Genomic DNA, 16,646 nt, shown 5'->3' on the forward strand with positions numbered 1-16,646 from the left:
CTGGCACTGGGAGGATTTGTTAAACAAAATGCCAGCCTGGGTGGAGGTCTGAATCCTTATCTTTCTCTCTTCTTTTTAACACTAATTAACAGCAATCTCCTTTGTTTATTGATTTCAAATTCTGTATAAGCTTGCTCCCAGCCTGTGAAAATCCCTGCATTAGGCATTATTAAGGTCAAGCAACACAGCCCTTGGCCATTAAATTGGATGATTGCTACTGAAATTTGCCCAGTGGGGTCACACTGTGTTTAGTGAGTAGTAGGATTCAAGCCAAGCCCTATGTTAGGCAAAAAAAAAGCCCTATAATGAGACCAGGAGTCTGACTTTACTGCCCTAATCTGAGACCACCAGGAATGGGAAACCTTTTTCAGACCACCTGCTGTAACAAGCAGGAAAAGCCAAGAGCCTTCATTTCTTTTGTCTAAGTTATTTTTCTAACATGAGGTGCAAAAATTATCTTTTGTGTAATGTCCAATAAAGGGAAAAGATAAAAGAGGATAATATTTAGCTGTTCTTGAGAGACTCACAGAGCTTTTTGCACATTGAAAGGGAGGACCACCTCTCTTTTTCAGTGCCCATCTAAGTGACTTTACCAGGTGACACAGTAAGACACTGGCAGAAGCCAGGAATTGATGCCTCTCAATATTTTCTACAGTTTCTCAACTCATGCACTCAACTGTCTGCAAGGAAAGAAGTGACTGAGGAGAAAACCAGAAGCTGAGTCAGACATTTGACAACCTATCAACATCCTAGTGAGAGACTAAGCTCTCTTACAGCTTTGCTTCCAAAGGCTGGTGGAATCATCCAGACCTTGCAGACCAGAATATGCAAAGAGACAAAAAAAAAATCCTCTCCTGACTGGACATTTATGTCAGTTGTTATGTGAAATAACTAGCCTGGTCTGATGTAGTCTCCTGCAAATGTAATTATGGCAGGATTTGGGGATTTTTTTCTGTTAAACAGTTGTTAAGCTGCCTTCTGAAGAAAAGGGATTTGTATCACTGAATTCTGCAGGCATGTAGGTGTGTAGCTGTCAGCTCCCTCTGAGACCTGTGAATGCCTTGGCCAATTTCAACCAGTAATTGAGACAAAAGTGCTCAGAGGCATAAAGTCTCTCCATGTTTTGTGAGAGCAGTGTTTGGGTGATTAGTCACAATCGATTGTAGCCCAGACTAACACGACATGTGGTTTGTAAGCAGCAGGCCCCAGCATTAGATGATAACAGTGATAAGAACAAAGAGATGCAGAGCTCTGCAGCACAGCACTGGTGGAGCTGGGGGTGTTTGGCTCCCACTGCTGCTGTGGGACCAGCGAGTGCCTGTCAGTGTGTGTGTGTGTGTGTCTGTCTGTCTGTCTGGGAAATGGAGCAACAGCAACCCTTTCTCCCAGCTGGCAGGAGGGCTGTAAGGACAGACAGCCATCTCTTGCCGTGGATATTGTGCAAACAAACTCATGACAGAGGTCCTGATTGCTGAGATGAAATATCCACCGAGCTCCCGTGGGGCTCTGGAGGCATCACGAGCTGCTCTGGGTGCTTGGAGCCACAGAGCTCTTCCTGAATGGCTCAGCAGAACCATTCCCATGGTGGAACTGTGTGAGCACAAACTGTTATCATTAGGTGGAGGTGGTTTGTGGCTCCTCCAGAAGCCCTTAGCCAAGGAATCATGCACAGCCCTGAAGCACACTTTGCTCTGCTTACAAATATTTTAGCAACATCGCTCAACTCTGGAGCTGTTGAAAGAGAGCCATTAAAATGAAGTGTGAGGGGAAATGTTTCCTGTGCTAAAAGGCAGATCAGTGAGCAGGCAAGGGGCTAGCAAGATGTGTTTGCTTCTCCACAGCCAGTGCCTCCAGCACAAGAAGGTGGCAGTTCAGTTCAGCAGGGACCTCTTGCTCCTGTCCCCTTCTCATCAGCGCATTCCCAGGGTGCCAGCACCTGACATTTCCTTCTCCTCTCCTCTCCTGTGATTTTTATTTGTCATTAAAATGAAGGCTTTACCTTCTGGAATCCCTTTCCTGCTTCATCTACTCACATTCATAATGGTTTCTTTTCCAAGGGAGGGCTTTTAACAATTGAATGTGGACCAGATTTAGGTTGACTGGAGGAGAGCGTGGACAATTTTGGTCATTATTTTCTCTCTAATGTGAACAAGGTTACTTTTTTTGCACTGAAGTCACACAAAAATACATCCTCTGGAGGAAAATAGCCCTGCTGCCTCTCCAGGTTGTTTCTGCTTGTGATATCTGGGCTCAGGGGCCTTGGGTGGACTTTTCAGCTGAGTGCCTCACTAGACATGGCACTTACCTGGGGTGAAAGGATGAGTGAGCATCCATTTAATGCCATTTGTAAAAATCCTGTCTTGCTGTTCGGGAGATTTCATTTGGTTAAGTCCCTTTTGTGGTATATAAACCATCTGTGTATGTGTGTCTTAAAGCTGTTCAAGGCTTTTCCCATCAGAAATGCCAGTTTGTTGGTATCAACAAACTCATTAACTCAAAATGTGTTTTCAAACAGTTGAAAGGGCTCTTTTTGCCCTGCCTTTAAATATGAAAAATATGGTTTCAAGTTCACTTTTCACTTAGAAATGCGAGTTATTATGAATCCCAGCTGTTTGGGGTTTGCCTTCCAGTTTTCAGTCACAGATTTTAAATCTCCAGCAGAGGCAAATGCAAGAACAGGCACTGAGGACAGAGCAATAACAGGGCAGAACCTGGAGTCTGAGAAAGGACTGAGCAGAGAGATGTTCTCAGATAACAGAGGAGGGAGCTGAGAAAGTGGAGGTGAAAAATTGGGGCTGAAATGCCAGTAACCTCCTGCAGATGCTCAAAAGGTGATTCCACTGTTCCTGACTTTTACCAAGAAGCCAAAACTGCTCTGGTGGGAGTGTCTGTTCCCATCTCCATCTCCTGGTGGGTACAAGGGGTGATGATTCCCTTGGCCATGCCATGCTGCTGTGGGAAAACATCCTCTGAGATCTCTTTGGATGTGTTTTTCCATTTTTACATATTTTTAGCCATGGAGTTTCAGGAGCTCAAATAATATTAAGGTGAAAATCAGATACTACATAAATTGATGTGTCAGAATCAATGTGAGCCCCTGTGGGGTCCCTGTGTCATTGCCCTGGTAGCTCTCCATCCATCACAGGCAGCCTCCAGCCCCCAAACCTGAGCTGTCCCTGTGGCTGTCCCATCCCACAGCCAGCCACAGGCTAGATGTTGCTCCCTTTCCCAGCTGAAGAGCATTTTTCCATCCTGAGGGCAGCTGCTCCAAGGGGAAGGACACTTTGCCCTCCCATTCCTCCATCCAGCCACTGCTGCTTCTATGGAAGAAGGAGCCACCAACATAACTACTACCTCCAAAAGAGCAGCCAGAAGAAAAGCTAGCAGCAGACAGTGGCCAGCCCACATCCTCTTGCCTTTTGGGCTGAAGGATCTGTGCCTGCCCACAGAAAGAGCCTTCCCTGCAGCTTGTCCCACGGAGTCAGGGTGCTCGTAAATCCTCCCCTCATTTATGGGCTATGAATAGGGCCCTGTCTGACCTAACTAGGGCATGGAGAAGCTATTAGACTTCAGAGCAGGAGCCTTGAAACACATGCCTGGATTCATCAAAGGAATAATGGAAAATATTTTGTTCCACGTGGATTTTAAGAAATGATGTTATTTCTAGCAATTAAGGATTTGCAAACTGTAGCAGTGCTTTTGAGTATTGGGAAAGAAAGGGAGGTATCTTGTGATTTAAGCACAGGACCAGGAGTTGAGGACCTTGGTGGCTTCCCAGGCAGGTGGCAGAGAGAGCATGGGGACATCCCTGTCTCTCTGCTGTGGTAACAGGTCATGGCTGGAAAAGCAGCAGGGTCTGTTGCTGAATAGCTCAAAAATGGCACTGAAGGGAGAAATAATAATGAGCTTAGGAACAAAATGGAACAGGCTTCTAGTGCAAACCTACAGTGAAATCAACACTGTGCACAGTTGGAGCTTATGGTTCCTTCTCACATCCTCACTTGTCTGTCACTTCCCACCTTCGCCACCACCATGTCACATTTCCTGAGAATGTCACATGCAAGTGTAATTAAACTTTCCTTTTATTCTTTGCTGACTGTCTTGAGGCAGAATGAGATCCTCTGTACATGTATAGGTGTGCATTTAGCTCTGCATATGCTGGGTCCCATCAGGAATGGCATTTCAAGACATCAGCTCTTGCTGAGCTTCTGCCTTCTGGTCTGTCCTGATTTGTTTCCTGTTGTACAGTTCTGATGGGATGTAGCTGTTACAGGTTTTGTGTGGCAAAAAGGACAACAAATTTTTCAGCAGCTCCCTGGTGCACTTCAAATAGGAGATGATGACTTATAATCAGGTTTTATTTGCTAGGGAGACAATATATTATCAGAGTTTGAAAGCAAATGAAGGAGAGAGAAGTCATGGAGAAAAATGGTGCTAAGATCCTCTAAGCATTTCAGAGTTTCTGTACTTCAGAGCTGAAATGACCCATACTCAGATACCATCTAAAAGGACAGGAAATTAGATAAAAATTTTTTTTAAACCCTTGAATTAAGTTTTATGAAAACCTAATCAGTTTCATCCCCAAAACTGTCACTTAAAAAGAAGTACTGTACTTGTGGGGTTTAGTTTTTGGTTGTTTTTCATAATTTTTATCTGTGGCCATTATCATTTCCCAAACCAAATCAGACAATAATTCCAGATTGTTCAAGCAACCTGCCATGCCTGTGTGTAAATATGCAGCTCCAGACTTGAGCTGCAATAGCTAAATGAGCACTGGCCAGATAGAAGGGGAGCAGCATTATTACTGCACTGTGGTTTCCATGTCATTCCTGGGTTTGCTTAGCTGGGGTATCCATTACAGCCAGCCTGCAGATTTATTGCATCCAGCCTGGAGCAGCACATACATCTTCCAGTGGGCAATAGTTCTGAAATATTTTCTTCCAAGTGTTTGCCAGTTCAGTCTGATTTACCTTTTTTTTTTTTTTTTTTTTTTTTTTTTTTAGCTTCCTCCTCATTTATCATCACAGACAGCTTGTATTGGACCAGGTTATTTAATTGGCTTGGCAGGATTTTCTGGGATCCTTTTTTTAATACAGTCATGAAAGCTGTTAGGTCGTCATCTTCTTTTTTAATTTTTATTATTTTATTTAATTCTGGAAAATATTTTGACCTGAAGGCTAAGCTTCATATCCCAAGCAGTGCCAAGCAGGAATGTCCCTAAGAACTTGTTGTCATTTAGCCACTGGGGTCTCCTGCAGCATGTGTTTCCTTGAAATGCCTGCCATGGATCCAAAACTTTAGCTGGAGTGATTAATATCTTCATGGTACACACATTGTTCTTCTTTTGCTTCTAATGTAAACAAAGCTCATCAAAAGTCAGTAATGCTTCAATACCCAGAGCAGTCAGAACTTTAAAATGTAGGTAGACTTTGTGTGTGAGGATGGGATGCTCCCTTTTTTAATGCACTAGACAAGCCAAAGAGAATTTTGCTTTTGGTGCCTATTCCTCTGAATGGTCTCTCTTGTTTCCTCTTGGTCCTAAGAAATCTGCCTAAGAAATCAGGAGAGACTGAGCCAAGGGTCACTAATAGTGGTGGGCAGGTCTCTCTGCTTTGCACAGGTGTTGTTAGACCAAGGTCAAGGCATAAATACATAGAAAAGACACATTAAACAAAGAAGACAATATATTGAAGAATATATATATATACATATATATATATATATGTATGTATGTATGTATGTATATATTCAGTTGGCCCTTGAAACACCAAGGGTTAACAAACATTCACTTTCTCTACTACTCAGAGAAATAATTTTAGCCTCTGTGTCCACCTTCCTTTTGAGCAAAACCAAATGAAGCTGGTGTCTCTTGTCACTGAATGCTTTCTGAAAGCTGGCTTTGCAAGGTTATAAAAGATAAATTAATTAAATAGTATTGGTGTTAATTAAGAGACAAAGCCCCAGAAGATGCACCACTAGGGTCTGGTCAAAATATAGTGGAAGGTTTTTAATAAGATTGTGTGCACAGGTTTTACTTCCACCAGAAAATGATATTTGTCCTTCAGATTTTTCATACAGAGTGTTCTGTTAAGGCCACATCCAAAATGAAGTTATAATGGTGAAATATGAGTGCAAATATTGACTTTTATTTTTTATATGTCTGTTCCAGGCAGAATATGAAATTGCTCCAGATGAAAAGCTGGGAGAGAAAGGAAAGGAAATCATGATGAAATACCTCACCCCAGAGGTAAGGGGCAGCCAAAGTGGCATTACTGAAGGAATGCTGCAAGGCACACCTTTACTAAACAAGGTTGTTACAGGCTTTGTAAGCCAGACTCCTAAAATTTATGGTGGCAATCTCCAGTGAATAAACCTGCAAGTCTTACACAAACAGTCAGAGAGAAAAAAAATTATAATGCAATCCAGAAATGGACTTCTAAGGATGAACTTGACTTACCAGGGGCTTCATTCATCCATGGATGAGCTGAGGGCTTCTCTGCTCTCTTCTCAGTGTACAAAGCTCAGCATTGGGGGTGTAATACAAGAGACCTCAGCTGTTACCAGCAGATGCCCCAATTATTTCCTATCCAGCCCAGAAGTGGTGGTGGCATTTCATATTCTGTTGTGTAGAAAGCACAGGCAGAAATGGTCTTTCATAGCAGAGACTGTATTTTGGTACAGAAATTCCCATTTCTCCCCCAGCACCATTTTCCCCAGGGTGGGCAGGGACACACAGGACTGACAGGGGACAGAGGTGTTGGGAGCTCAGAGGTGCTGTCACCCATCCTCGTGCCCAAGGTGGGTCCTGACTGTTGCCTCTGGTGGCTGTGGGAAGGAGAGGAGCTCCTTCTGTGGGAGCAGCAGTCCACAGGGTGGCACTCCAAACAGAGACACTGGATGTGCTGCTGGAATTTGGGACAGGCTGCTCTAGGACCAACCCTTCTGGGGGGGTTACAATCATTTGCTGACCACATTTCACCTTTGCTACACAAGTCACTGCCAGTAAGCAGTAAACATCCAGCTTCAAACACAAGAGCAGCTTCAAACACAAGAGCAATCCAAGGATTTTTCCTAAGTTGCTTTCGTAAGAGTAATCAAAGACTAAAATTGCTGCTTCAACTATTTTACAAAAGTAATACATCTGACCTTCAGGAGAATTAATCACATTTTTGGCAGATGTCTTTCTGGAGGGTTTAAATGGTACAATATGTTTTGGAGGTGCAGGGGCAGAGCAGACCACTCTTTTTCCACTCAGTCATTTTCCTACAATAAACTTTGATGCATACTTTCAGTTATCTCAGGCTGCATTTTGGGATCTGGTTTCATTTACTGGGCCTGGCTAGTTTCATGTGCAGCCATTGAGCACTGCCAGTATGAGCTCCTGCTGCCCATTCATTAGGGGCATGAAGTTCCACTGCTTTTTAAATCCACCAAAATGACCTTTTGTCTTAAAATTCCTGTCAGCAGAGCAACAAACTCTGAGGGAAAATATTTCCCACTGCTCCAGCTCCCATCTGGAAAGGGAGAAAGGCATTTTGCTGATAGCAGAGCTAGTAAAGTGAGGGGAGGATAGCATTGCTTCACTTCAGCCAGTCTTGCTGCAGGTTTCCAAAAGCCCTTCACTGCTGTCCATTGGCTCTCCTGCCATCCATGGTGCAGCCAGAAGCACATGGAATAATTTAGTGAATGTGCAGTGAAGACCAAGCTGAAAACTGCTGCTTCTTCATCAACAAAGAACGGTGGTGTTACAGGAAGGAAAAGTACTGGGACTCCAGAGCTGGAGTTTCCATTCTCTGCCGTGCCCTGGATTTCTTACTTGACCTGTGTACCTGGTTTCTCAGTATGTAAAATTGGCACAGCATATTTACAGTCTGTCCTGAGACTTTTCTGGTATTTGCAAGTTACCTTAACAGCTCTGAGCAGAAGGAAACTGGACGACCTCCAGTGGTCCCTTCCAACATCACCCATTTTGTGATCCTGTGGAACACAGAGCTACCCTCCTTCACTTGCCATCTACAATTGCCTCCCTGCTGGTGGTGCTTTAATGTCTGCATTGCTCTTGCTGCACTTTTGTTCCTTAATGAGAAACTTCTGCTGCTTCCCAGAGGGATGTGGAAACCCTGTGCAGCAGAAAATACTTCCTGGAGGCAAGGTTGACTGTGCTGTAACAATGGGTTGAATACTGGACTTTCTAATAGGTGTCCCATTCCCAACAAATACTTTAGAAACTAGAGCAAGGCCTGGGTTGATTTAATTTCATTTTAGATACCTAACTAAGGTAGTCAGGTTGGCAGTGCAGATGGCCTACTGTCCTTTCTTGTCAAGAAAGAGAAATAAGTATCTCCAAATGGCACATTTGAAGCCATTAGAAGTCAATGATTCAAAGGACTGATGCCTGCAGTCCAAGCAGATGAATCTGGACCCAAATGTCCTAATGGAGAATCATCCTGTCCAGCAAAGAAACCTTCTTTTCATTGGAATCAGCATTTCTCTATTTAATTATCAGTCCCTTGAAAGGTACAAATTGCTGCTGTTTCTGGAGTCTTCTGCTTTCAGCTGAAAGCTTCTTTTAAGTAGGTGTGTGTCTGTGCTTCAAAGAACCTGATTGTCTTGATACAAAAAAAGCATGACATGCAGCTTGACTGATAGAATAAAATTACAGGTTTAGTTCTTGGACAGATAATTCAGTCTTATAATGTGAGGAGTGTTTTTCCCAGAGTGCAGGATCAGAAACACAGTGAAAACAAAAAGTAGACTTCTTGCTCTTTAATATTTATAAATGATTTTTAGTTCTTGCTTCAGTTTTTAAAGGGCATACATATTTAACATAAAACGTGTCAGTGTATCACCATTCCAAAGGGCGCTCATTTGCATAGGGAACATGCACTTTATTTAATAAAACATACACTTCTTGCACAGCAGAAAGGAAGAGAAGGCACTTTCCCAGATGAACAGACATCCCAGCAGGACTCCCAGACCTGTGTGACTCACAGAGTCACTGCCTGTGAGACGTCTGCCCTGAGGCCACTCAGCAAACCCTGCACTTGCCAGGATGCTAGAGCAAGGAGGCACTTTGTCAAGTGATCACAATTCAGGCTCTCCACAGCTTTGGCATCCTGAACAGCCCCTACCTGTTTGTTGGGGAATTGAAATCTTAGTCCTGGTGGACAAGCAGGTCAGGCTTCCACCATGTCCCTGACCTACAGGCAACAGCAGTAACAAATCCTGACAAATGCTGGCACCTGGAAGGAAACGTGGGTGCTTTAGGTGGAAGGAAATGTGGGTGCTTTAGGTGGAAGGAAATGTGGGTGCTTTAGGTGGAAGGAAATGTGGGTGCTTTAGGTGGAAGGAAATGTGGGTGGTTTAGGTGGAAGGAAATGTGGGTGCTTTAGGTGGAAGGAAACGTGGGTGCTTTAGGTGGAAGGAAATGTGGGTGCTTTAGGTGGTAGGAAATGTGGGTGCTTTAGGTGGAAGGAAATGTGGGTGCTTTAGGTGGAAGGAAACGTGGGTGCTTTAGGTGTAAGGAAATGTGGGTGCTTTAGGTGTAAGGAAATGTGGGTGGTTTAGGTGGAAGGACATGTGGGTGCTTTAGGTGGAAGGAAACGTGGGTGGTTTAGGCCTCTCAAAGGAGAAGTACATAGAACAACCTGCCAGGGGTGTGGTGGAGTCCTTACCACTGGAGGTTTTCATGATGCTCTTGGGCAGTGGATCATCTCATCTAGGCTCTCTTTCCCATGAAATCTTCAAAGGTCCTTTCCATGCTGAGCTGTCCCAGGATCCTGTGTACTCAGGCCCTAGGAAGTCAGTGGCATTCCCTCTCTCTTGCCTGAAGTTCACTGAAACAGCCACATCCAACAGCCTGTTCTGAGCTCTTTGGTGGGAGGGAAATGTAAGGAGCACGTGTGATCTCCTCACTAGGAACACCAAAATATGAGTGTTTTCATTGCTTCTGTGGCAGCTTCACTTGAGGGGTGAGCAGGAGGGCAAAAAACCCACAGGAAGGGTGTCCTGTAGCTGAGGGAAACAATCTCTGAAGAATTATTCCTCCTCTGTGCACAGGAGCAGCACAATGCTTGTCACACCAGCCAGGTCAAGGTTTCCTGACTAGAGTCTTGCTTCTTTAAAAAAGGCTTTAACAATTTCCATGAAAAAGACACTTAAAGCTGCCTTCTTGACTTCATAAGCCCCTAGGGCAGAAGTCCAAGCCACAGGAAGTCTGAAATTTCTGAGGTTGTGAAATATGATGGTAAAATGAATTGGACACAAATATTTCTTCCCTGTTTTTTTCCTAATCTCAGCAGTTGAGTGGAAAAGGTTCAGTTTTAGGTCCAGTTCCATCTGTAAATGGCTCTATTGAGCTGTTGAATTAAACTGAACCCAACCTGGCTTCATTACCTGACTGCTTCTGGTACTGGAAGAGCAAAGAGATATATTTACCTTTGTACTGCTTTTAAATTAGAGTTTTACGTCTCCATGCAGCATTTTTTCCTTCCTGCCTGACAGCTGCCATGCCTTACTCCACTAAATCACTATCCCACTATTTGCTTTCTCACTGTAAATCACCTTGAGAGACTTGAAGAGACGCTGTATAAAACTAAATTGATTTGGAATGGCTCTGAAGACAGTCTCCATATGCCATTATAGTTTATATTTGGACTCAGCTGGGTACTAAAAATGTTACTGAACAGGATGTCTAATGTATTGTTATCCCCATTAAAATACTTCACAGAATATGAAGAACAGCAACAACACAAATTTTCTTATCTGAATTCCTGTCCAGTACCCTTTCCTCCAGGAAATGCCCAGAATAAAGGCCATGTTTGCACTTTCTTTGCTGCAAGAGGTTGGCTGGGCACAGCAATAACCTCCTTACACCAGTCTAAGGCTGTCAGTGGGGATTTTGGTAAACAAAACGATGTCTTTGTTTTTATGAACAATTATAGGATAAGGAAGGGAGGGGAAAGTCCCTTGAAAGGGCCTCTGGCTTGTCTACTGGCACAAATGTGCCCTTCTCTCAAACCAGCTGTTTCTGGAGAAGAAAACATCTCCATAAGATGGGTAGATGAAATTAAAATTACCCGTGAGGCTTTCTGCTGGGCCAGGCCCCACAGCTGAGCCAGGCTCCTGCTCTCCCATCTCTGTGCACCATCCTCTGATAGTTTCCTTTTGGCCATTGCTTTGATCTTGACAACAGGGACCTTTGCCTCTCTCCTTGAGATTTCTTCCCCTCCTTCCTATTTCCATCCCGAAAATAAATGCAAACTTCAGCACTTGTGCTTCTGGGTGAGTCATCTTTGCTGATCAGTGAAGTTTCATCTATCACTTCTTAATGATTCTGGCTCAATCCTGCAGGTCACACCATACCAGGAATTGGATTCAAGTCCTGAGACCTCTTCTTCTACCTGTTTAGTTTTACTAAATGCCTGCTAGGGAACATGTTATAATTAGTTTTTGGGATGGCCAGAACAAAAGCTGAATGCCACTCTAGGGGAAGCAGTGGGAGATAGAAACATTAAGCTTCTGTAAAGCAATCTGCAGCGTTTAATGCAAGACAGAAGCTCTGTATTTTGAAAGGTGAGCCTTCAGGGGCTGTTTTCTACATTGCTATCTTTCTCCTGCAAATTCAGCTTATGTCACTTATATCCAGCAAGTCATCTCTGTCCCCCTGTAAGCTTATTATCTTGCTGATAAAAGGCCAACACAGTATCTCTTTTCACTGGCTGCAGTGGATGGCCCCTTCAGGCTTGGTCCAAGAGTTATCTCCACAGCTAGTTTTCAAATTTTTCTAAGCCCTGTGCATTTCATTAATGACCCAATTGAAGTAAGCAATGAATGAAGTGCCTGTCTGTCCACAGAGTGTTACATGGACTCGGGATGGGCCAGAATTATTTACTTGCTCAAAGAGTTATTCACTGCATCCTTTGGGCTCCTATTAGGGCACTTTTCAGGATGCAAAATGCTTAAGTAGAAATCCTGGCATCACTTGAGCCAGGAGAATTTTGCCATTTAATTAATTACCCTGGGACTCTGCCCTTTGCCTCAATGGATTTCTCATCTCCCCTTTCTATTGACTTCACTACTCCATGAGCACCATTTTAGCCAGACATGATAGCATTACCTAGGCCTCTGCTTTGCAGCTCACATAATCAATACATAATCCAGTCTCCAGAGAAATCAATGGATAATTCCTGTTGTTGCTGCAGAGACAGCACGATCAATGTCTCTGCTGATCACTGTGTCTGAGTCCAGGAAAGTACCTTCTCAGTGGGCTCTCTGAAAAAGCTCATCTCTCCCAAGTTCAGTTCTGGGAAAGTATCTGGGTGGCAGAAAGGCAACTGTGTTACTCAAATTAATGCTTTCTAGTCAGGATTTCTTTTAATAAGCATTTGTCTGTCACTGAGGCCAGGCTGTAATGTAGTGTGGTGGGGAATCTGAAAAATCACAGTGCTGCCTTGATTAGGAGTCCCTTTGCTGTGGTCTCAGGCAAAAAGGCTTTTTTCTCACAGTTTGCTCAAGTCCTATTTCCTCATCCTTTACCCACTGTTTATAATACAAATGTTAGTTAACTAAACACTTACTGAGGGCTTCTGTCTCCTGCAGTGGTGCCAAACTTGCAGGAGAGCCTGTGGAAACAACTTGGAGCCTGCCCTGAGCTGATGATGCTGCCCCAGGATGGGTCCTTGGGTGGTCCTGTGTCCTGTCCTTGCAATGCCTTTGCTCAGACTGGTGGAAGGTCTGGGCTGGAGTCATCAACTCCTCTGGTTTTGTGCTCATCAGAGCTGTGGAAGCTCTGCTTCTCTTTCCCTGTTCTTCTGGAGGGGCTACACCTCCCAGTGCACGTGCCTCGTAACTGTTTGGTCAGGAAAAGCATTGGGATGCTTTGATCATTCAGAAGAAGCCTTCTGGCTTCCCTGTGTTTGCTGGAATTACTCTGACTTGACCCTTTGGAAAATGGAAACTCGATTCCTCTAATGGATGTCAACCACACATCTAAACCTGGCTTACATCTGCCTGTGAGGCAGGGCAGCCCCCAGCCTGCTCCAGCTCCTCTCAGAGAGCAGCCAGCCCATCCAAAAGGGCTCTGCAAACAAAGAGCAGACCTGCTCAGAATTATCTGGCAACAGGAAGACTCCATTTGCCTGCCCTTGCCTAATGAATGTGCTAATTATAGTTTTCTCCTCCCTGTTTCTGGGGTCATCTTTTCCCTGTCCCCTCTGTGTGCCCCTCATGACTTATATTTGGTTTGGATGGATCATCCAGTGGCCAGGGAAGTTAATTCTGAAAGACTTACAGGTCCATTCAGCTTTCCCAGAAACAGCTCTTCTGCCTGAAAATTTTGCTCACATGGGAAAAAAGGAATCAGCCTTTTCCAGCTGTCTGGAACACTGACTTACAAAACATCCAGGAATCTGCAGGAGATGGCTTTTGTGTGTTTGCACAGAATGACATTAAAATAGACCTCTGGTGAGTCCAGCCTCTTGCATTCCCAGCACTCAGCCTTGGAGGCATCTGGATTGGAGAGATGAGATGACTCTTTCTGCCCACTGGCTACAGGGAGCCTGGGGAGACTCTGAGTGTCTCAGCTTTTAGGTGATTAAAGTGTGACGAGGTGAATTCCATGCTAGGTGTCATGCAGAATACATTAAATTGCCTTGCATGACGTGTCCACCCAGGTTTCTGGGCACAATTTCTCAGTACTTCTGGAGTCCTTTGAAGGCCTGATCCTTCCATTCCCCCCCTTGCTGCAATTTTGCTGGTTGGTTCATTTTCAGGCTTCTGGAACTAAAAGTGTAATGGATCAGCTAATGTCTCCCTGAGCTCAGGATTCCTTGTGCTAAACTCAGAAGCAGTAACAGGCAACCCCAACAAACCCCAAGGAATGAAGAGGCACATGGTGAGAATGGAAGTTAATCATACCTTATTTCCCACCTGATTCCCTTGTAATAGAAAATTAGGATTCTGGAAAAACATCTGGAGACTTGAGCCTCTGAGTAGCCTCACGAGAATGGGTCAGGCAGATTCCAGTGAGATGCCTGAGGCTGACACCTTTGATTGGGATGATGCAACTAGAAGAATCAGTAAGCTCATTTACTGTATAATAGCACTGACTGTGCTATTTTAACTTGGAACCAGGAATCACAGGGTTTTAAATTTAAAAAAAAAAATAAAATTCATTTCCTTAAAATATTGCTTGATAAGTGTAAAAAGTGAGATTTTTAAAAAAGTCTTTTTACAAATTGATTTAGAAATAACCAGCATATTTAAATTGTGGATATGTGACACTTCAAGCTATTCATGTTTATTTTTTTTCCCCAGTAATCCAGCAACACTGAAAAAAGTCATTTAACCTGCTTGCCAAGCTTTAGTTTGTATGCTAATTTGTTTTTTTAAACCAAGTCAGACTCTGACCTGAGTCAAAAATCAAGCATTTAGCAAGTTTATTATCCTTGCACTGATGTTGTTTGCCCAGCAAGCAAAAGTGAGGAAGAGTGGAATATGCCACTGCAAACAGCATGTCACTCCCTACAATAAATGTCTTCTCTCCCAGTTCCTTGCAGATGGCTGTTGCCATATGATTGCTAATGGATTGTGTGATCCAGGTGATGTGGGAATGCCCTGTTTCCAGCAGTGATTTTGTTTGCCTTCCTGGGTGTTTCCAGTCTTTCTCTGAGTGGGCCACAGGCTCCTGCCTGATGTTTGTTTATTTTGTTTCCTAATTCTTTGCAAGACCTTCCCAGACTCTCTTTTGGATTTTCACTTTTTCATTCAAATGCTTCCTCAGGATTTTGACCTGCTAATGGGAAAAGATGAAGGTAAATTCTATAGAATCCCCCCTGCAAGTGATGGCAAAACATCAGCTCAGAGTGGATCAGGCTTCAGCCTGCAAGGGAAGGGTTACTCCTGTTTACAGCCTTGTGTCTCAGGGGTGAATTCAAGCAAGGATCTGTTTGTTTTCCTGCATGAAAGCCATTCAGTAACTTTAAGGTTGTAAGTGAGTGTTTATCTGTTTAGGGGTTGTTGTTTTTTTGGGTTTTTTTGTTTTTTTTAATGGAACAAATGACATTTGGTTTACCAGAGGAAGCCAAGCTATGACTATTGCAACATAAGGTTGCTTGCTAATGTTTAGGCCATCCATCAGTGCAGGAGGATGTTAAAAGGTAGGAAGGTCCTGACAAGAGGCTGGACACTGGATGTTATCCAAACCTATTAAGCATATGTGACAAGAGAAAAAAAACTTCCTGAGAAGAGAAGCTTTCAGAATTGTCCTGTCATGTTTGCTGCTAGTAATAGTGGGAGTACATTGTTCTCCCAAAAAGCTTAATCAAATATCTGGCTGCTTGTAGCCATGGCTCTGTTGGGTTGTTGGCAAAAGTGGTTCTGTGACACTCCAAAGGATTGTGGGCAGCCTCACTGTGGGGTGGACAGAAGATCCTGCTTGATATGAACCTTCTCTTCTCTGTTCCTTAAGCTGCCCTCCTCATCCTGCTGAGAGGTTATTTCATCTATTTCCATCCTTTAATCTGGGTGCAAAATGCTTTTAAGGCAAAAAAAAGGGCAACAACAAGCAAAACAAAACTTTCCCTTCCCCTGCTTTAAAAGCAAATTTATTTAAAACTATTTCAGCTGGATGGTTTATGAGCCCCCCTCCACCAATAAACCTATTGTCTACAGAAAGGAGCAAAAATGTGTTTCTTTGGTGAAGAAACCTCTACGAGCATGTTTCTACAGAATCATTTTAAAAGTATGGGTAGGGAAGGACTAGGGTTTGAAGATCCAGGAAAATATCCTGCCAAGCACTTCTTGTGAAGCCAAATTTCTCACTAATTGAAGTCAAAAGCATATCTTCTGTGCTGACCAGTTTAGAGCCTTAAAATAAGCTGTACCCAAAGCCCTGTAGCTGGTTGGGATTGCGGTGAGTGTTTCTGTTTAATTGAGGAGTATAAAGTCTGCAGCTGATTCACTGGACTTGCAAAAGGAGATGATGAAGCAACTAAATTTTGTCTCATGGGACAATTTGTTATTTCAAAATTACTTTCTATGGGGCTTTGGGTGTTTAAGCTCTGGTCACCAACAGGAGCCAGGAAGAATTTTCTCCTTCTTAAGCCCAGGCAGTCTTTTCCTTTGTTGCTCCGAAACTCCTGTTGTGGTTATGCCCCCAGATTTCTCTGAATCAAATAAGTTAACATTCCAAGGAAACCACACTTAGGACAGCAAAGCTGTATGAAGGAAACATGTTGACTCACACCATTTGCATGGCAGTTCCTTGTTTGCCACTATCAGGAGCAGAAATGCGGTTTCTAGAGGAGCAGCTACAAAAATGTCTGCTGAGAAGAGGAAAAAACAGGGTACAGCCAGATAGCAGGCCCTGTTGCTAACTAACAGGGGGGCCAAAAAATAATTCATAAACTTCCTATGCACTTGTCAGAAGGGAAACCTCAGGGGCTGCTGTTTTCCCAAGGAAGGGCACGGTTCTAGACTACAGCTTGTATCCCAGCTCCAAAGAGGAAGGATGCTGGGAACCCGGGGAGGAAACTTCTCCTTTTGCTGCTGCTGGGCTTGCTGAGGCACAAGAGGTAACCCAAGGAGTGCAGGGCAAGTGAGGGAGCCTGAAGCTACTCCAGATCTAGCAGCAGCACTGAGGTGGT

At 43.8% G+C, this 16,646-nt stretch overlaps 1 protein-coding gene across 3 annotated transcripts in view; it reads left to right on the top strand.

Annotated features, from left to right (window-relative positions):
• Window positions 1-16,646, top strand: part of GRK5 (G protein-coupled receptor kinase 5) — a 154,651-nt gene that overhangs the window by 97,143 nt on the left and 40,862 nt on the right. For all 3 annotated transcript variants that reach the window (XM_059852054.1, XM_059852056.1, XM_059852057.1), the window contains one exon: window positions 6,170-6,247. In XM_059852054.1, coding sequence (XP_059708037.1) covers window positions 6,170-6,247 — 78 coding nt within the window. The remainder of the gene's footprint in view (window positions 1-6,169; window positions 6,248-16,646) is intronic.

This window comes from Haemorhous mexicanus, chromosome 7 (assembly GCF_027477595.1).
Source record: "Haemorhous mexicanus isolate bHaeMex1 chromosome 7, bHaeMex1.pri, whole genome shotgun sequence".
In the NCBI taxonomy this organism is placed as follows: domain Eukaryota; kingdom Metazoa; phylum Chordata; class Aves; order Passeriformes; family Fringillidae; genus Haemorhous; species Haemorhous mexicanus.